The sequence below is a fragment of the Theropithecus gelada genome, chromosome 3, assembly GCF_003255815.1.
Source record: "Theropithecus gelada isolate Dixy chromosome 3, Tgel_1.0, whole genome shotgun sequence".
Classification (NCBI taxonomy): Eukaryota; Metazoa; Chordata; class Mammalia; order Primates; family Cercopithecidae; genus Theropithecus; species Theropithecus gelada.
The window spans coordinates 176,700,390-176,721,202 of NC_037670.1; the positions used below are offsets into that span (position 1 = coordinate 176,700,390).

A 20,813-nucleotide genomic window follows, 5' to 3' on the forward strand; every position below is an offset into this window, starting at 1 on the left:
ACAAAAGAAAAAAAATCTATCACAAATGGGAAGAAAAAGTCACCTTTTATTTGCATTTTTTTAAAACCAAATCAAGTTGTGGAAAGACTTCCTGAAGTGATTAAAAGTTCTATGCATTCATTTAACAGGCGTTCGTTGAATTTCTGTTGCATATGAAGCACTGTGCTAGGTAAAATGTTGACTACAAAGATGAAGATGGCAACCTACCCTCAAAGAATGTACAGTCTCGGTCCTCTTGCTTTATGTCATAAAACAAGGTAAAGATATAGGGTGCTTAGCTAGAGCAGAGGTTCTGAGGGCATAACCGTGGCCGAAACTATTTTTGTAAACAGAAAAAGTAAAAATTAAGATGTTATTTGCCTAGTTTGACACTAAGGTCGTAAAAGCAATAGTGGGTACCTGCTGACAGCTAGTGTAATCAAGGCAGTGGTGTGGAAATGTATTAGCACACATCGCCAAGCACTACCTGCACTCAAGCAGAACAAACAAAACCAGTTTTATGTAAGAATGTCTTTGATGAAGTAAAAAAAAAAAAAAAGACTGGTTTTACTAAATCATGACCCTTGAGTACACTGTAAAAAATATTTTAAAACTATTCTTTGTGATGACATGAGAAACATACTGTGTAGTGAACAATTTAACCTTGCCCAAAGGGAGGTCTGGTTTTTGTCCTTGGCTCCTGAGCGGTAATTCTAAACCCTTGGAATGTCTTCCCTGATAAAAGTGTCTTTGGGCAGGGCACAGTGGCTCGCGCCTGTAATCCTAGTACTTCAGGAGGCCAAGGTGGGAGGATCGCTTGAGCCTAGGAGTTTAAGACCAGCCTGGGAAACATGGCGAAATGCTGTCTCTACAAAAAATACAAAAATTGGCTGGGCATGGTGGCATACGCCTGTAGTCCCAGCTACTCAGAAGACTGACAGAGAAGAATTGCTTGAGTCCTGGAGGTTGAGGCTGCAGTGAACCAAGATTGTGCCACTGCACTCCAGCCTGGGCAACAGAGCAAGACCCTGTCCCCTACCACCCCCCACCAAAAAATAGTGTCTGTTTACAAGGGAACCTTGGGCTACACAAGAATGATTTACAGTGGGGGCTTTGGGTCATGCAGTGACAGGCCAACCTGGAGGTGCTGGAAGCTAAGGTCAGCTATGCAGGCAGTTGACTATGTCCACATGGCAGAGCCCCAATAAAACCTTTGGACATCAGAGTCTAGCTGAGATTCCCTGCTTGCCAATATTCTGTCTATTGTCACACATTGCTGCTGGGAGAATTTAGCACTGCTGATGACTCCACTGGGAGAGGACAGCTGGAAGCTCTGTGCTTGGAACTTCCTGAACTTTGTCCTATTGTGTCTCTTCCCTTGGCTGATTTTAATCTATATCCTTTTGCTGTTGCAAACCATAACCATGAGCATAACAGCTTTCATTGAGTTCTGAGTTCTTCTAGAGACTTATTAAGCCTGAAGGTGGCTGTGATGGTTAATTGTATGTGTCAACTAGATTAGGTTAAGAGATGCCCATATAGCTGGTAAAGCATGATTTCTGGGTGTGTCATGAGGGTGTTTCTGGAGGACATGAGCATTTCAATCAGTAGACTGATTAAAGAGGATCCATCCTCACCAATGTGGGGCCGGGCGCGGTGGCTCAAGCCTGTAATCCCAGCACTTTGGGAGGCCGAGACGGGCGGATCACGAGGTCAGGAGATCGAGACCATCCTGGCTAACAGGGTGAAACCCCGTCTCTATTAAGAAATACAAAAAACTAGCCGGGCGAGGTGGCAGGCGCCTGTAGTCCCAGCTACTCGGGAGGCTGAGGCCGGAGAATGGCGTGAACCCGGGAGGCGGAGCTTGCAGTGAGCTGAGATCCGGCCACTGCACTCCAGCCTGGGCGACAGAGCGAGACTCCGTCTCAAAAAAAAAAAAAAAAAAAGAGGATCCATCCTCACCAATGTGGACGGGCATCCTCCAATCCCTCTTTTCTTGAGCTGGGACACCCATCTCCTGCCCTCAGATATTGGAGCCCCTGATTCTGGGACTTACCCCAGTGCTGCCTGTCCCACAACCCTTCACCATTCTCAAGCCTTTAAAGCCCTGGACTGGAAGTTCCACCATGGGCCCTCCTGGCTCTCAGCCCTTCAGACTCAGACTGAATTACACCACAGGCTTTCTGGTTCCCCAGCTTGCAGATGGTGTGTCTGGGAATTCTTGGCCTCCATAATCACGCTGTTAGAGTAGGTAGACAGGCAGGTGTGAGTGGGGCAGGACAGGCCCCAAGGAATGTCCAGGTGGCCTCTTCAGGAATGATAACTGGTTGCAGCTGGCACCAGGGAGGGGAAAATTTCCTAACAGGAAACATCTTGGGCTTATGGGCAACAAATTCCTGATAAGATCCTAGGAATTGAGCAAATACGTCCAGGAATGTGCAGTAAGGAGCAAAATGGTGGAGTGTGACCAGTACATGACCCTCCTCTGGGAGCAGTAGACCAGTAAGGGAAAATTGCCCTACGCAAGCATGCACAGAACTCCAAACACCAAATGGCACCCGTGGACCCTTTCAGATACTGGCAAGTCACTGCACATGAGGCAATTAGCCAGCAGCCCACCCAAGGAGAAGGATGAGAGGAGACCAGGAAGGATCAGGAAATAGGGGCATTCAATATTTCAAGTTGTCCATTTGGTCCCTTCCAAGTGAACGTTACTTCAAAAAACCTTCACTCCTGCCTTGAATCTACTTCTGTCTTGGCTGAATTCTTTCTTCCAAGAAGACAAGAACTGAGGACTGTGGATCCCAACTGGACTTGCCGCCCTGGTAACAATGTGAGCCAATTTCCATAATAAATTTCCTCTTATGTATCTACATGTATCCTATTGGTTGTGTTTCTCCTCTGGAGAACTGTGCCTAACACATAACTCAGTGAACCATCCAAAAGATGCATGATGTGAAATCATTCCTGGGTAGATTTCACTCCAACTGTAAGACAGACTTTTTTTTTTTTTTTTTTTTGAGACAGGGTGTAACTTACTCCCATCACCCAGGCTGGAGTACAATGGCACGATGAGCCTCAACCTCCCAGGCTCAAGTGATCCTCCCACCTCGGCCTCCCAAGTGGCTGGACTACAGGCTCGTGCCACTATGTCCAGCTAATTTTTTGTTATTTTTAGGAGACAGGGTCTCACTATGTTGCCCAGGCTGGTCTGGAACTCCTAGGCTCAAGTGATCCACCTGCCTTGGCCTCCCAAAGTGCTGCAATTACAGGTGTGAGCTACTGCACCTGGCCAAGGTCTTAAGATTTTATATCCCACATTATAGTTAGCCTTTAGGAAAACTACTACTTGTCAAGGTTTGGTACAGTAACCAAGAAGAATATCTATAATTCTCTGAAAAGGTCTTAAAATACTCCTCCCTTTCCCAACGTGACTTTCTCTGAGAGAATGGATGTTCTTCGTGTACTTTAACCCGATCAACATATGATAACAGACTGCATAAGAACCCAGTTCTATTAAGCCAGATATTAAAAAGATTTGCAAATATGTAAAACGACGTCACTTTTCTAAGATTTTTCTTAGAAAAATACAGCTATTTTTCATAAAAATGTTTTATGAAAATATTCAATGTGTCACTGTACATGAATGTAAATATTTTAAAAATTTAAATTTCTGTTTCATGGATACATATAACATAAACAAAAGCTCTTTAGATTCTTCAATTTTTTTTTTTGAGACAGGGTCTTGCTCTGTCACCCAGGCTGGAGTGCAGTGATGCCATCATGGCTCTCTGCAGTCGTGACCTCTTGGGCCCATGAGATCCTTGCATATCAGCCTCCTGAGTAGCTGGGACCACAGGTATGTGCCACCACACCCGGCTAATTTTTTTACTTTTTGCAGAGGCAGGGTCTCCCTGTGTTGTCCGGGCTGGTCTCGAACTCCTGGGCTCAAGCAATTCTCCCACCTTAGCCTCCCAAAGTGCTGGGATTACAAGCATGAGCCACCATGCCCAGTGGAATCTCCCATTTTTAAATGTGTTCTGTAGTCCTAAGGCTACAACGTATAAGAACCACTGGGCTATAAGACCGCAAGAGTATAACTCAAAGAAAAATACAGATTTTTTTTTTTTTTTTTTTGAGACAGAATCTCGCTTTGTCATCAAGGCTGGAGTGCAGTGGTACAAGTTCGGCTCACTGCAACCTCTGCCTCCTGGGTTCAAGCGATTCTCCTGCTTCAGCCTCCTGAGTAGCTAGAATTACAGGCATGTGCCACCATGCCTTGCTAATTTTTATATTTTTAGTAGAGATGGGGTTTCGCCATGTTGGTCAGGCTGGTCTCAAACTCCTGACCTCAGGCGATCCACCTGCCTCAGCCTCCCAAAGTGCTGGGATTACAGGCGTGAGCCACCGCGCTCAGCAAGACGGAGAGGCTTTCATGGACAAGAAAGAGCACGTGGAAACAACTACAAAATATCTTCAAAGGCATGTATACGAATGAATAACATCCTCATTAGATTAACTTGGGAAGACACTCCAATTGTTTACTCTTACTGTCATTACTCAAAACACTTTAGAATCCTCACCCCTGAGAAATTCTGGCAAAATAGTATTCAAGAAAGTATTACAGGCCAGGCGTGGTGGCTCACGCCTGTAATTCCAGCACTTTGGAAGGTGGAGGGTGGATCACCTGAGATTGAGAGTTCGAGACCAGCCTGCCCAACATGGAGAAACCGTATCTCTACTAAAAATACAAAATTAGCCAAGTGTGGTGGCACATGCCTGTAATCCCAGCTACTCAGGAGGCTGAGGCGGGATAATCACTTGAATCCGAGGCAGAGGTTGCGATGAGCCAAGATCCCACCACTGCACTCCAGCCTGGGCAGCAAGAGCGAAACTCCATCTCAAAAAAAAAAAAAAGCATTATAATTTTATTGACAGGACTCTTTTGAGTGAAGATAGTATTGCTCCTCTTAGTTACTCACAAGGATTAGGCAATCTGCATCAGACTTTCCTCTGTTACTTAAAAAATCAAATTTATTTTCAAAGGAGAAAAACTGTCCACCATTGAGAATATCCAAAGCAATGTTTTATAATGTCAAAGCAGAGTATACTGAATTATAAAGGGGGTGAAGGAACCTCCCAGAAATAGGAAATGGATTTAAATTTACAAGTAATGGATATTATTATTACAATTCACAAGCCAAGCGAATTGTTAATATTACAATTAACAATTGTAATTGTGGCTCACACCCATAATCCCAGCACTTTGGGAGTCCGAGGCAGGTGGATCACCTGAGGTCAGGAGTTCGAGACCAGCCTGGCCAACATGGTGAAACCCCATCATTACTAAAAATACAAAAAATTAGCCAGGTGTGGTGGTGGGCGCCTGTAATCCCAGCTACTCGGGAGGCTGAGGCAGGAGAGTCACTTGAACCCAGAAGGTGGAAGTTGCAGTGAGCCGAGATCGTACCACCGCACTCTAGCCTAGGAGACAGAACGAGACTCCATCTCAAAAAAAAAAAGAGAAACTTCTAAACATAAGCAGAAAATACACTTGTCCCCCCTTATCTGCAGTTTCATTTTCTGTGGTTTCAGTTATAGCCAACCACAGTTCTTAACTATTACACAGAAAATTCTAGAAATATACAAGTTTTCAATTGCACGTCATTCTGAGTAGCATAATAAAATATCGTACCATCCTGTTCTGCCCCAAGTGGGACATGAATCATCCCTTTATCCAGCATATCCATGCTGTATTCATTCACTACCTGTTCATTACTGTATGGGAAAAAACATAGTGTATATAGGGTTCATTACTATCTGTAGTTTCAGCATCCACTGGGGGTCTTGGAACATATCCTCCATGGACAAGAAAAGAGGTACTCCAAAAATCTGACATAGGCCTATTATAAAAAATTAAAATTAATGATGTGCAGATTCAACGAAAGAGTCAATAGAAGCAAGGTATGGTCAACCTGCAGTTTCAGAGCGAAAGAAGAGTTTGTTAAGTGTCCAGGATAAAGGGAACCCAAGTAAATTCTGCTTGACGTGACAGTTTAATCCTCTTAGGGAAGACTAATACATCAGGCATCAGAGCTTGGTGATGGTAGCCATTATGACAAACTGTTTCTCTTAATTCTCTAAGCAACCTTTCCAAGGCAAAATTTCCTAACTAGAAAAGAATACACAGTGGACATAACAATTTTAATCTATTTGACAGTTTCACTAATATTGTGAGTCAATAGATTTGATATTTGGATTGTAAATCAGCATCTGCTAAGTTCTATTATTGTAACAATAGCTATCTAATAATAGTTATTTGAGCTTACTGCAGTATCAGCAGTACATTCTTTATATTATATCCTTTAATTGTTACATCAACCCTATTTGTTACTATTCTGCTTTTCACATGAGAAAACTGGTAAATGCCAGAGCCAGTATTTAATCAAGATCTCTGTGATTCTCAAAGCCTGGAATTTTTCGACTAGACTATACAACCTCAGTATCACTAAGACTAATCAAATATGAGTACAAGGACTAAACTGAGTTTTTGGACCTATTAAACTGAAAATCAGGCCAGGTGCAGTGGTTCACACCTGTCATCCAAGCACTTTGAGAGGCTGAGGCAGGAGGAGTACTTGGGGCCAAGAGTTCAAGACCAGCTTGGGCAACATAGTGAGATCCCACCTCTACAGAAAAATAAAGGTAAAAATTAAAAAACAGGAGGAAAGCCATCTGAAGTCCTGTCTGGGCAACTATCTGACTTCTTTCAACCATTCCTTTAGTGGAAACTCGAACACTAACAAGGTGTCCCAAACGTCTTCAGCAGCAGCAGCATTGCTGGAGCAAGCTTGTAGTCTGCAAAAGGGATAATGCTCAATTATACAGACATTTAATGGTAAACATTTTACGGAATCTCACTCTGTCGCCCAGGCTGGAGTGCAGAGGCGCAATCTCAGCTCACTGCAAACCCCTGGGTTCAAGTGATTCTCCTGCCTCAGCCTCCTGAGTAACTGGGATTACAGGCACCCACCACCACATCCAGCTACTTTTTCTATTTTTAGTAGAGATGGAGTTTCACCACGTTGGCCAGGCTGGTCTCAAACTCCTAACCTCAAGTGATCTGCCTGCCCCAATCTCCCAAAGTGCTGGGATTAGAGGTGTGAGCCACCGCGCCCGGCCATTTACCGGTGAACATTTCATGCAAGTCAAGTATGTTCCAGGAACTGCGGTAAGTGCTAGGGATATAAAGATGTAGCCAACACAGTTGCTGTTTTCAACTAAATTGATGGGGAGGCAGGGCATCGTGGCTCATGCCTGTAATCCCAGCACTTTCTTGAGCCAAGGCTAGCAACATAGTGTGACATATTTAAACTAAGGAGTCAAAAAGTTGTAAAAAAAAAAAAAAAAAAAAAAAAAAAGGTACAATACAGTTAGGCAGGTGCTGTAACAGAAATACACATGGGGCATTGTGAGGGCATAAAAGAGAGTTGGCCAATTCTAACCTGCATGAGAGTGACTTTTAATTTTGAGTGAGAGATTCTGGTACATAGTTATTTCAGGTACATATAAACTGTGCACTGATAGAGAAATGCCTTTTTTCCTTCTACCTGGAATATCTTTACCCTATTTCCTCCAAGTAAATTCCCTACTGAATGAATGAAAATTCTGGGCACTCTTCAAGGCTCCTTCCCTCCATGAAGCTATTACTATCCTTAAGAACACATTGCCAGCCAGTCTCCCTCATCTGGATATAAACACTTAAAAGGAAAGAGATCAATACTGGCTTGGTTACCAATTCCAAAATGCAATGCTTTATGCTTGGTAGAAACTTAATAGCTGCCTATTAAACTATAGGCAAACAAGGCATGTGCAGGCAGAACTGGGAAAGAACGGGGAGAGTAAAGAACCTCCAACTATTTAGATGTTCAGGTTTGGATAACTGATGCAAACCTCTATTACACACAAGTCCATGAGTACACATCCTTATGACTACCATCAAGGTACTAACATTGCTCTGTTTTAGGGCAATCAGTATATTGGCTATTTAGTAGAATACATATTATATAGACTTTCTTTTTTTTTTGAGACCGAGTCTCACTCTATCACCCAGGCTGGAGTGAAGTGGCATGATCTCAGCTCACTGCAATCTCCGTCTTCTCGGGATCAAGCAATTCTCCTTCCTCAGCCTCCTGAGTTGCTGGGATTACAGGCATGTGCCACCATGCCAGGTAATTTTTGTATTTTCAGTAGAGACAGGGTTTTGCCATGTTGGTCAGGCTGGTCTGGAACTGCTGAACTCAGGTGATCCGCCCACTTTGGCCTCCCAAAGTGCTGGGATTACAGGCTCACTGAGCCACCACGCCTGACCCATATAATTGCTTTTAAACACCATTTAGAAAAGCTTACGCTAGTCTAGGCATGGTGGCTCATGCCTCTAATCCCAGCACTTTGGGTGGCCAAGGTGGGTGGATCACCTGAGGTCAGGAGTTCAAGACCAGCCTGGACAACCCCCCTCTAATAAAAATACAAAAAATTAGCTGGGCGTGGTGGCAGGTGCCTGTAATCCCAGCTACTCAGGAGGCTGAGGCAGGAGAATCGCTTGAACCCAGGAGGTGGTGGTTGCAGTGAGCTGAGATCATGCCATTGCACCCCAGCCTGGGCGACAAGAGCAAAACTCCACCTCAAAAAAAAAAAAAGCCTACACTACAGCAAGGAGTGCTTAAATTAACCAGAAATGAATGACATGTATAAAACAAACATGTACATAAGACCTGATATAGTTTGTCTATTTGTCCCCACCCAAATCTCACGTTGAATCATAATCCCCGTTGTTGGAGGTAGGGCCTGATGGTGGGAGGTGTTTGGATCACGGGGGCAGATCCTTCTGAATGGGTTGGGCCCATCCCCTTGGTGATAAGTGAGCCCATGACAAGAGATCTAGTCACTTAAAAACGTGTCACACATCCCTCTCCACTATTCTCTCTCCTCTTGCTCCTGCTTTCACCAGGTGACGGGCCTGCTCTTGTGCCTTCCACCATGATTGGAGGCTTCCTGGGGCCTCCCCAGAAGTAGATGCCACTATGCTTCCTGTACAGCCTGCAGAACCGGGAGCCAATTAAACCTCTTTTGAAATAAATTATCCAGACTCAGGTATTCCTTAGGAATGCAAGAATGGCCCAATACAAGACCCATTTGGATAAAGGTTTATCTCCTCACCCCTTTTGTGATTAAATCTGCTTGGAAATGGACCCCACTCACTGGCAAGGTTTCAAACCAGTTTAAGCAGTGGAAAAGGCTACCTAAAGAAGCAAACATGCGAAACCAAATATTCCCAACCTTGCTCTGTAAGAGGCCTGGATTTCCACCTACATGTTGAATATTTTTTTTTCCTTTGTCTTTTTTACCCCTGAATACAAAACAGTGAATACAATTCTTTTTTTTTTTTTTTTTCCTGAGACGGAGTCTCGCTCTGTTGCCCAGGCCAGAGTGCATTGGCAGGATCTTGGCTCTTTGCAACCTCCGCCTACCAGGTTCAAGTGATTCTCCTGCCTTAGCCTCCCAGGTAGCTGGGATTACAGGCGTGAGCCACTACGCCTGGCTAATTTTTGTATTTTTCATAGAGATGGGGTTTCACCATGTTGGCCAGGTTGATCTCGAACTCCTGACCTCAGGTGATCCACCTGCCTCGGCCTCCCAAAGTGCTGGGATTACAGGCCTGAGCCACTGCGCCCGACCAAATACAAGTCTTAATAGTTGTACTACTGATATGTAGAGGCAGTTCACTTCAAGCAAAAATGTGTGTGTAACCTGGTAGCACAGGGAAAGCAGAGAGCAGCTGGAATGAGTAGGAGGCAGAGGAGAGCTGTAGTGATGTGAGGACATGTGGGATCAATGTAAAGCTTGGCCCTTATCACCGCATTTCCTAGAATCAGAGGACTAATTCTCCATCACATGTGAAATCAGACTTCTCTGCCACTTTGAAAATTCAGTTGTCCTTCAAGGCATGGTGCTGGCTCTTCAGTAAAGCATTTGTCTAAATTTTATAGAAAAGACAACTATTACTCAAATACCATTGTTTTCTAAGTATATTCCCTGAAGGGCTGCTGCTTTCTTAATTACTTTTTTTTTTGAGACAGAGTCTTATTCAGTCACCCAGGCTGGAGTGCAGTGGCACGATCTCAGCTCACTGCAAGCTCCACCTCCCGGGTTGACACCATTCTCTTCCCTCAGCCTTCCGAGTAGCTGGGACTACAGGCACCCGCCACCATGCCTGGCTAATGTTTTTTTTTTTTTTGTATTTTTAGTAGAGATGGGGTTTCACCATGTTAGCCAGGATGGTCTCGATCTCCTGGCCCCGTGGATCCACCATGCCCGGCCTTATAATTACTTTTTAAAAAGCAATCATCCTGTAAGAGGAAAGGGAAAATAGAAGAATACATAAAAAGTCAAGCGAAAATTATCTATACGTGACTATTTTTTAGAAGTTGTTTTCATGGACAGTTTATCATGATTGTAGTACTAAATTTTAAATTTAAGAAGTTTCCCAGGCCGGGCGCGGTGGCTCAAGCCTGTAATCCCAGCACTTTGGGAGGCCGAGACGGGCGGATCACGAGGTCAGCAGATCGAGACCATCCTGGCTAACCCGGTGAAACCCTGTCTCTACTAAAAAATACAAAAAACTAGCCGGGCAAGGTGGCGGGCGCCTGTAGTCCCAGCTACTCGGGAGGCTGAGGCAGGAGAATGGCGTAAACCCGGGAGGCGGAGCTTGCAGTGAGCTGAGATCCGGCCACTGCACTCCAGCCTGGGCGACAGAGCGAGACTCCGTCTCAGACAAAAAAAAAAAAAAGAAGTTTCCCAGTTTGTTAATTCCATTAAATGAATCCTTAAGACTAGAAAATTTTATCAGACTGCTTCAAAATTTCATTTAGACATAAAAATAATCTATATGCAAGATCATAGCAAGAGGCAGGAAAGCACAAAATCAAAACTGCAGGAGCTTCCTGATGGTGAAATACTCATTACCCCATTTGTATGGGAAGAATTCCGCTGGAAAAATACTTCTGGCATCTTCTCCCATCTTTTCCTTCTCTCTTCTTCCAGGAAAGAGAGATTTTTCTATGGGTAATTTTAAGAGCAGAAACTAGACATGCATGAATCTGCCCCCTCCTCAGACAGCTTGCCTGCAGGAAGCATGCATTTTCCTGTATTCCTTTAGGCCTAAGTTAGACTGAGGCAGGCCCTTAAGAGTCCTAAGGGAAGGAAGATACATGATCAACTGTGAGGTCCAGTAGGAGGAGGACACAGAAACGAGTGCCGCGCTGGCAGCTGGTGGTTGATCACCGTGATGGGAGCACTTTCAATGAACAGGGTGGAGAGGGAAGCAGAACACAGTGGGCTAAGGCTGCTGTGAGAGGAGGAAGTGGGGGCAGAGAGCACAGACCACTCATCGTTGTAATGAAGGGTACAGAACTGGGGTGGCGGGTGGTGGAGAGGGAGGTCTTTCGTTTGTCTTGTTTCCATTGTTTTAGGTTGGGATCCTGATGGAAAAGACGGGGAGAAAAAATGCAGAAGCCAGAGAAAAACGACTGAAGCAGGAAGGACGGCAGGTGTGATGTCCTTGAGGAGGACGCATGGGACGGAGGGGACCCATCTCACAAGTACAGAAGTTGCCCTTTCCTAGGAGCAAAAATTATGACTCTATTATTTATTTACTTTTATCTTCTTTTGGCCCAAGAAGAGAAAAAAATATTACTCTACTTTAGGAAGAGGAAATTCTGAAAAGAAATCAGTATATATAATTTTCAGAAGGATAAAATCATAATTCCCCCCCCCTTTTTTTTAGGAGCAACCCTTATTAACTGAAAAATCATAGTATTTGAGTAAATATAAAATGAACACTTGGCCGGGTGCAGTAGCTCACGCCTGTAATGCCAGCACTTTGGGAGGCCAAGGCAGGAGGATCACCTGAGGTCAGGAGTTCAGGACCAGCCTGGCTAACATAGCGAAACCCGGTCTATACTAAAAATACAAAAATTAGCTGGGTGTGGTGGTACACACCCATAGTCCCAGCTACTCGGGAGGCTAAGGCAGGAGAATCACTTGAATTCGGGAGGCAGAGGTTGCATTGAGCTGAGATAGCACCACTGCCCTCCAGCCTGGACAAGAACAAGACTCCACCTCAAAAAAAAAGCAAGACTCCATCTCAAAAAAAAAAAAAGAACAAACGGTAAAGGAGTCAGGGCTGACAGGAGGGCTGCTCCACACGGATGAGCAGGAAAGGCTTCTCCTGTTTGCTGACATCTGAGCGAAAACTGGAAGCACCTGAGGAAGTGAGCTATGTGAATTTCTGAGGGAAGCACAATCGAGGCAGAATGATCAGGAAGTGCAAACAGCTCTGACATGGAACCATGTTTGGCATATTCAAGGGACAATGTCTGAAGAAGACTGGGAGAGCAGGAGATGAGAACAAAAGGGCAGGAGACTGAGACAAAGGGTATGGGTGGGGCTACAGGGTGATGCTATATTAGAGGATAAAGACTCTGGATTTTACTGTAAATGATATGGGAGCCTCTGGGAAGCTTTTGGCAGTAGAGTCTGCTTATGTTTAAAATGAATCACTCTGGATATTATGTAGAAAACAGCCTGGGGTAAGTGTGGAAAGGTTGGAAGCGGAGACCATTTAGGTTGCCGCAATAAAAGGAGGTGCTGGCGACAGCAGCAGGAATGATGGCTGCGGTAAAGACAGTGAGGAGTGGTCAGTTTCACAATGTATGTTGAATGTACGGGAGACAGAATTTGCTTATGAATCAAGTGGACTGACAGGAGATATGTGAGAACAAGCAGAGTCAAGGAGGACTCCAAGGTGTTTGGCTTATGCACCAGGTAGAATGAAGCCGCCGTTTAACAAGACAGGGAAGACCTGAAAAGCAGCAGGCTGGGGGTGAGTGCACGTGTGTGGTGGTCAACAAGACTTCAGTTTGAGGCACATTAAGTTTTTGCCCCCAAGTTTTAAATTTTGAAAAATTTGGCCGGGTGCGGTGGCTCACGCCTGTAATCCCAGCACTATGAGAGGCCAAGGCGGGTGGATCACGAGGTCAGGAGTTCAAGACCAGCCTGGCCAATATGGTGAAACCCCATCTCTACTAAAAATACAAAAATTAGTCGGGCATGGTGGCAGGTGCCTGTAATCCCAGCTACTCAGGAGGCTGAGGCAGGAGAATCACTTGAACCCAGGAGGCGGAGGCTGCAGTGAGCCGAGATCAGGCCACTGTACTCCAGCCTGTGCGACAGAGCAAGACTCTATCTCAAAAAAAAAAAAAAAAAGGAAAACCTCCAGAGAAAGTGTAAGAATAGTACAGTGAACACCCAGTAACTTCACCTAGATCCACCAATTGCTAACATTTTGCCAAATCTGAGTTAACTTTTTCTTTTGTTGAACTTCCCCTCATTTACTTTAATATGTATCTAAGCAAAAAGATATTCCTAACAAACAAAAACAAACAAAACCAAAATAATAAACTCAAAAAAGAGGAAAAAGGTATTCTGCATAGTCACATTACAATCACAATCATAAATTTAACATTGATACATACAAGACCCTTCTCTAATACATATACTCTTTATTATATTTTCCCTGGATCTAGACACAATTGAGGATGAATATGTTAAATCTGGGATTCCTATTAAACATACACATAGTGATGTCAAAATGATAGAACATGAGTCTGGAATTCCAGGAGAAGGTTGGATGTTTTGTAGTGAGAAAGTGAATTACTAGAGAAATATAGTTAGACTGGGTGCCCATTTAAGATTGATGAATATAAATTTAAAATGGAGCCAGGCACCGTGGCTCACACCTGTAATCCCAACACTTTGGGAGGCCAAGGCAGGTGGATCACTTGAGCCCAGGAGTTGAGACCAGCCTGGGAAACATGGTGAAACCCCATCACTACAAAAAATACAAAAATTAGCCAGGCAAGGTGGTGTGTCCCTTTAGTTCTAGCTACTCAGGAGGCTGAGGTGGGAGAATCACCTGACCCCAGGAGGTCAAGGCTGCAGAGAGCTGTAATCATGCCAGTGTCATCCAGCCTAACAGAGCGAGACCCTTTCTCAAAAACATGAAAATATACAAATTTAAAATAAAATCAAGTCAGCCTAGTTGTGATTTTCTCTAGTAATATTCAGCTGAGTGGAAGTAGACAGTTGGTTTTCACCATGGTTGGGTAAATAGATTAGAGGTGTTAAGAGGCAAGTAATTTGATGGCAATTATAATGGAATAATTATAATGAAGGAATATGGATTCTATTCTGGGTAAAAAGGAAGCAAAGATAAAAGGTGATAAGCATTATTCTAAAAGTCTGTGATTACACAACACCAATTATTATTTTACAAGAAATATTAAATATTTGTCTTATGTAATATTTGCCTCTAGCAAAAAGACCACCCTGTAGCTTTTCTTTTTAAGAAAGCCAACCTTTATTATCAGTAAATCTACGTTTACTATGCAGACACTGTGTTTAGTTCAAAGGATACAAAGAAGTATATGAGCTATAAGGGAACTGAGAAATCAGTCTACCACCCTCATTTCACAAAAGTACAGCAAAGGTTAAATGACTTATCCAAAATCACAATGCTTGCTCCTGGCAGATCCAAGGTTTCTGAACTTCTAGTCCAGTATTCTCTAGATCTCAGCCTCCAAAGTATGTCATTAGAAAATTCCTGGAAGAATGTACAGATATTCACAGGGCTATCCTTGGGTAATGATAATGTGGAGACATTTCCTACTTTTCACTTCAGTGCTATTGGAATTTTCTGCCATGTACATGAACTGCTTTATAAATAAATATAATTGAGTTAGTTTTTTAAAGAAAAAAAACATGGCATGCTGTGCATAGCAACCAAAACTGGACACGCTTCCCATTTTTTATTTACCAATTATTTTTAAACTCAAGGCATATTACCATTCTTGAAAAAATGCAAAGTACACCATTATTTAACAACTATACGCAAATGAAGCCATTTGGTGGATGATACCAAACTACTGCCCAAATCACTGAATCTTTTCTCACAATCTCAATGAGACATAAAAGTAAAAATCCGATTGCTACTATGCAAAGGTAAAAATAGATTGTCTATTGTAAACTGTAGTCAAATGCTTGTCTTCTTTAAATCAAGGGCACATATGTTCTCCACTCTCCACCTGGCTTACCATAAACTTCATCCCTAGAATCTGCTAAAAATATATTCGGTTTTTTTGAGACCGAGTCGTGCTCTGTCACCCAGGCTGGACTGCAGAGGCGTGATGTCGGCTTACTGAAACCCCTGCCTCCCGGGTTCAAGCAACTCTCCTCCCTCACCCTCCCAAGTAGCTGGGATTACAGGTGCCCACCACCACACCCAGCTAATTTTCATTTTTAGTAGAGGCAGGGTTTCTCTCTTAACTCCTGACCTCAGGTGATCTGCCCACCTCAACCCCCCAAAGTGCTGGGGTTACAGGCATGAGCCACCACACCCAGCCTAAAAAAATATTCTTACAACTTTATTTTCTTGAAGACCCCGTATGAAATGTATTTTCCCTGATATTCACAAGAAAGGTTAACTATTTTATTAGGTTCTAATTCTAGCGAATTAAAATTTTAAAGGAGGCTGGGCGTGGTGGCTCATGCCTGTAATCCCAGCACTTCGGGAAGCCAAGGCAGGTGGATCACAAGGTCAGGAGTTCAAGACCAGCCTGGCCAACATAGTGAAACCTGGTCTCTGCTAAAAAAAAAAAAAAAAAAAAAAAAAATTAGCTAGGCAAGGTGGCGTGAGCCTGTAGTCCCAGCTACTCAGGAGGCTGAGACAGGAGAACTGCTTGAACCCGGGAGGCAGAGGTTACAGTGAGCCGAGATCATGCCACTGCACTCCAGGCCTGGGCGACAGAGTGAGACTCTTACCTCAAAAAAAAAAAAAAAAAAAAAAAATTTAAAGTAGCTTATTTCAGTTTCTTGGGTTAGCTTATGGCTTCAGATATATTCGTCAACACAATCCCTCCAAGTAAACTCAAAGTAGATGAATGTACAAAGAAGCTAGAGTTCAAACCAATTTGGCAGTGGCCACATAGTTCCCCAAGACACTTAAAGGGAAAGAGGCTGGCTTAACTGGTTTTGTTAATAAAAAGGAAAACAGAGCAGCGCCAATCGCCTAGCTCCTAGTCTCCATTCCACCCCACTCTACTCCAGAATAATATGAACTAGCTTAGGATTGCCACACAGACAAGGTAGGCAAATGATAGGATGTTAAGTTCTTTGTTCCATGACTTAACTGTGCTACACTCCCATTTTTTGGATGTGAGGCTTGTTCTGATGGCAAAAATCATCAGACCTTAACCTGGGTTTCAAATAATCATTTAAACATAAGGTTTTGGCAGGGCGCAGTGGCTCACACCTGTAATCCCAGCACTTTGGGAGGCTGAGGCAGGCGGATCACCTGAGGTCAGGAGTTCCAGACTAGCCTCGCCAAAACAGGGAAACCCCGTCTCTACTAAAAATACAGAAGTTAGCTGGGTGTGGTGGCACGTGCCTGTAGTCCCAACTACTTGGGAGCCTGAGGCAGGAGAATCGTTTGAACCCGGGAAGCAGAAGTTGCAGAGAGCTGAGATTGCACCACTGCGCTTCAGCCTGGGAAGAAGAGGAAGACTTCATCTCGAAAAATATATATTTATATATAAAAAATGTGTTTTTATATATTATATACTTTCTATATATTATATATAAATATATTTTTAAACATATATATATATGATTTTAACTGTAGCCGTTCTTATACTAAGCAGTGGCTCTACTCTTTAGGAACAGGGATTGTCAAACTATGGCCAGCAGGCCAAATCCAAAACACAAAGCTTTCTTGGAACGCTGCCATGTGCCTTTATCTATGACTGCCTTCCCGTTAGAACAGCAGAGTTGAGTGGTTGTGACAGAAACGGCATGGCCTGCAAAGCCTAAATATTTACCATATGGCCCTCCACAAAAAAGTTTGCTGACTCTTTTGAGATTGCTTCCTCTCTCATCTACATAAAAGATCCTTCATACCCTGCCCACTGCTGAGCACTAACTTCCCAACCTATTGTCCCTCACTCCCTTTGTTCCAATTTTACAGAAAGTTGCAGTTATCTAAATAAGCCATGCTCTTGCTTAATTCAGAATCCATGTACTCCCGACTGTCTCCGCTCTGAATGTCATCCTCTCCTTGCCAAATCATTTCAAATGGTCCTTGGAACTTCAGTCATCTCCTCCTGCATCTTCCATGATGCCCGCCCCTCTAATGGACAACAAACTGTTGTGCAATACTGTAATTCTTACAGCAGCCTCCCTTACTAGTTATTTAATGGCAGAAGTTGTCTTTTGTTGCTTACTCCTATCCCTTAACCCGTAGTTGACACACAGTAAGCGCTGGACACTTAGTTCAATTCTTGAGGGGCCTCCATCGGCTTGTGTGGCTCTGGAGTTACCTGGGCTGGAAATGAATACTGGGGGGCCGCAGATGCCCTAAGCAGAGACACGTGGACTACAGGGAGGTGAGGCAACCTCCGCAAACACCACCTGTTCCAGAAAAGCTCCAAATGCTCCAACGGGCGACCCCTCTCTTTTCTAGCTTTTCTTGCATAGCTTGCCACTTCCAACAGTAATTTGTGACGGGTTTTTAGACCATCACTCTTGGGAGGAGAGACCTCCTATGTTACATCGATCTGGGCAGACAGCATGTCTTCCAAACTATCCAGAAAGACTTCCTCCACCTCCGCCCGGGCCTCGCACCTCGGAGGACTCCAGGTTGCCCAGGGGCGGACCCCTGGGGCCCAGGTGAGAGGTGGCAGAGGGTGCCAGCATCGCCGGTGTCCAGGCCGAGAGCCCGGTCCCAGCCTGGCCAGGCCGCGCCGCCTCAAGCCTCCCAGCCTCCCGGGTTCCCTCGGCTCCCCTCGCCACCTGCGGCCTTGTTCCCATCTCCCTCGCTCCCAACCCGGCGGCTCTCACCTCGGTCCCAGACTCAGCCCTATGGAAGTCACTACACATCGCCCCGAAGGCTCGGCGCAAGAGACACTCAACTTTCCCGCCACCAACGCCATTCACCAACGGCGCAGACGCCACTGCCCGTCAAACCAGCCCACGCGCGCGCGTGCGCACTCTGCCAGGCCGCGCCGGGGAGGCGGGAGCATGCGCAATAGGGTGTGCGGGCCACCACCGCCCCCAGTTCCTGTGACGTCAGACTCCCGCGGCCCCCGTGGCGCTCTCCAGCGTCTCCTTGGAGACCGGGCAGGGGTGGCGGGGACAGCTGGTGCTTTGCTTTTCTTCCCTGTTGTAAACTTTGGTTCGTTATTATTACATTAGGTAAAACTGACCTTATGTACTTAATTTGTTTAACCTTTAAAAATACTTGTACTGCACAAGCAGGCTCCTTTGTCCGTTCTCGGGTTAAAAGCCTCAGGCTGTGTGTGCGATTCCTGGTTAATTCTGGAAAAAAAGAAAAGTATACTATATTTAAAAGAATTTTAAAAATATACCCGTCCTGTGGATTTATCAAGTTGCTTTTTGAGGTGGGCAGGAGGATCACTTGAGGTCAGGAGTTCGAGACCAGCCTGGCCAAAATAGTGAAAAACTCTGTCTACACTAAAAATACGAAAATTAGCCGGGCATGGTGGCAGGCGCCTGTAATCCCAGCTACTCAGGGAGGCTGAGGCAGGAGAATCGCTTAAACCAGGGAGGCAGAGGTTGCAGTGAGCCGAGATTGCGCCATTGCACTCCAGCCTGAGCGGCAGAGCGAGACTCTGTCTCAGGAAAAAAAAAAAAGACAAAAATTTGGATGTAGTAGCACTAGCCATTATTATCAAGATGACAAAATGTTTTCTGGAATGAAAAAGTTTCATGCAAAGATATACTTTTCGCCCACCTAGTTTAGTTTACAAAAACGCTGGGAAAGAGCATGTAACAATGAAGTATTTCTCATACGTAATATTAAAGTTGCTCGTTTTGTAAGTTAGAATGGTTTTGGTTGCAAGTCACGGAAAACCCAACTCTTATTTACTGAAACAAATGGGCTTTACCGGGTGACATCACTAGAAGTCCAAGGGTAAGACCGGCTTCAAGTTTAGTTTAATTGAGAGGCTTGATTAGGCAAACAAGTACCTCATTTCTTTTTACCTCAGATTCATATTTTCTACCTTGGCCTCTTCTCTACCTAGGGTTGCAGACCCACATCTGAAACATTAACAACCATCAGGAGTGAGATTGGTCTGGTTAGCTCAGGCCTGAGCCGTGTGCCCCACTTCTTTTTTTCCTTTTTTTTTTTCCTTTTTTTTTTTTTTGAGACTGAGTCTTGCTCTGTCACTCAGTCTGGAGTGCAGTGGCGCGATCTCGGCTCACTGCAACCTCTGCCTCCCGGGTTCAAGTGATTCTTCTACCTCAGCCTCCCAAGTATCTGGGACTACAGGCACATCCCACCACGCCTGGCTAATTTTTGTATTTTTAGTAGAGACGGGGTTTCACCATATTGGCCAGGCTGATCTCGAACTCCTGACCTTGTGATCCGCCCGCCTCGGCCTCCCAAAGTGCTGGGATTACAGGCGTGAGCCACTGCACCTGGCCCCATGTGCTCCACTTCTATCCGGAGTACAGACATATTCTTTCAAAGCACATAGGCTCTGTGGAAAGGTGTGCAGAACAGTGAATGACAACAATAACAACAAATTGTGAATCACTAACAAGAGGAGTGAGAGTGGATGCTTGGGAGGCCACCTCTACCGTCTTTTTTTTTTTTCTTTTTTCCCTTTCCTATGGTGCCGAACCACCTCTATCTTCATTATGCCCTCTGTAATGAGGATATGTGTGGACCAAACCACATATGTAGGTCAACCCCCTCGTCCATTCCACACACTTCTATACAAAGTAAATATTTCCTCACATAGTAAATCAATATTTGAGAAAGGAGACTTTACAATTGAATAACTGCTCTAGGCTAAATTAGTTTTTCAGTCTCCACACTGTTCCTAATGAAGACGACATGTCAGCTGAACTAGTTTAGTCCATTAAGTGCACACCTGTTTGTGTGAGCACAACATGGTTTTGAAATTACTTCAGTTTTAATGCTCCAGAAACATCCCTTCTTGTTTAAAAGGATACTTGAAGCGCTCTCAGAAATTGCTGGTAGACATGAAAACATACGGTCTTTTTGGAAAGGAATTTGGCAATATCTTTTTTTTTTTTTAAGTTAATAGAGATGGGGTTTCGCCATGTTGCCTAGGCTGGTTTACAACTCCTGGGCTCAAGTGATCCTCCTGCCTCCTAAAGTGCTGGGATTACAGGCATGAGCCACTGCACCTGGCCGAAATTGGCACTATCTAACAAAATGATGCATTTATTAACTTTTTCACCCAGCAATCCTAATTCTAGGAATTTAGCTTGAAGTCATATTTCCAACATTGCAAAAACATGTATGCAAAAAAGCATATTGCAGCATGGTTTGTAATTGCAAAATCCTGGAAATGGCCTAAATGCATATACATAGGAGAGTGGTTGAAAACAATATGGCACTGCCACAAAATGGAGCAGTATGCAGCTGCAACAAAGAATGGCCAAGATCTCTATACATTTGTAAGGAATGATTTCCAGGATATAGCATTAAGTGAAAAAGGCAAAATGGGAAGGGGTGTCTACAGTTTGCTAGCTTTCTTGTAACAAGGGAGGGGGAAAGAAAAAGATACACATGTCTCTGCTCATCTGGGTAAAAAGAAACACAGGAAAAATACATGAGAAACAAACAGGATTCTTTATCTACAGAGGGTGGATAAAAATAGGTTGGA

At 44.2% G+C, this 20,813-nt stretch overlaps 1 protein-coding gene across 1 annotated transcript in view; it reads right to left on the bottom strand.

Annotated features, from left to right (window-relative positions):
• Nucleotides 1-18,106, bottom strand: part of XRCC2 (X-ray repair cross complementing 2) — a 32,815-nt gene extending 14,709 nt beyond the window's left edge. The window contains exon 1 of the mRNA XM_025380402.1: nt 17,992-18,106. Within this exon, the coding sequence (XP_025236187.1) occupies nt 17,992-18,030 (39 nt within the window). The 5' untranslated portion in view covers nt 18,031-18,106. The remainder of the gene's footprint in view (nt 1-17,991) is intronic.
• Between the last annotated feature and the right edge of the window lie 2,707 nt (nt 18,107-20,813).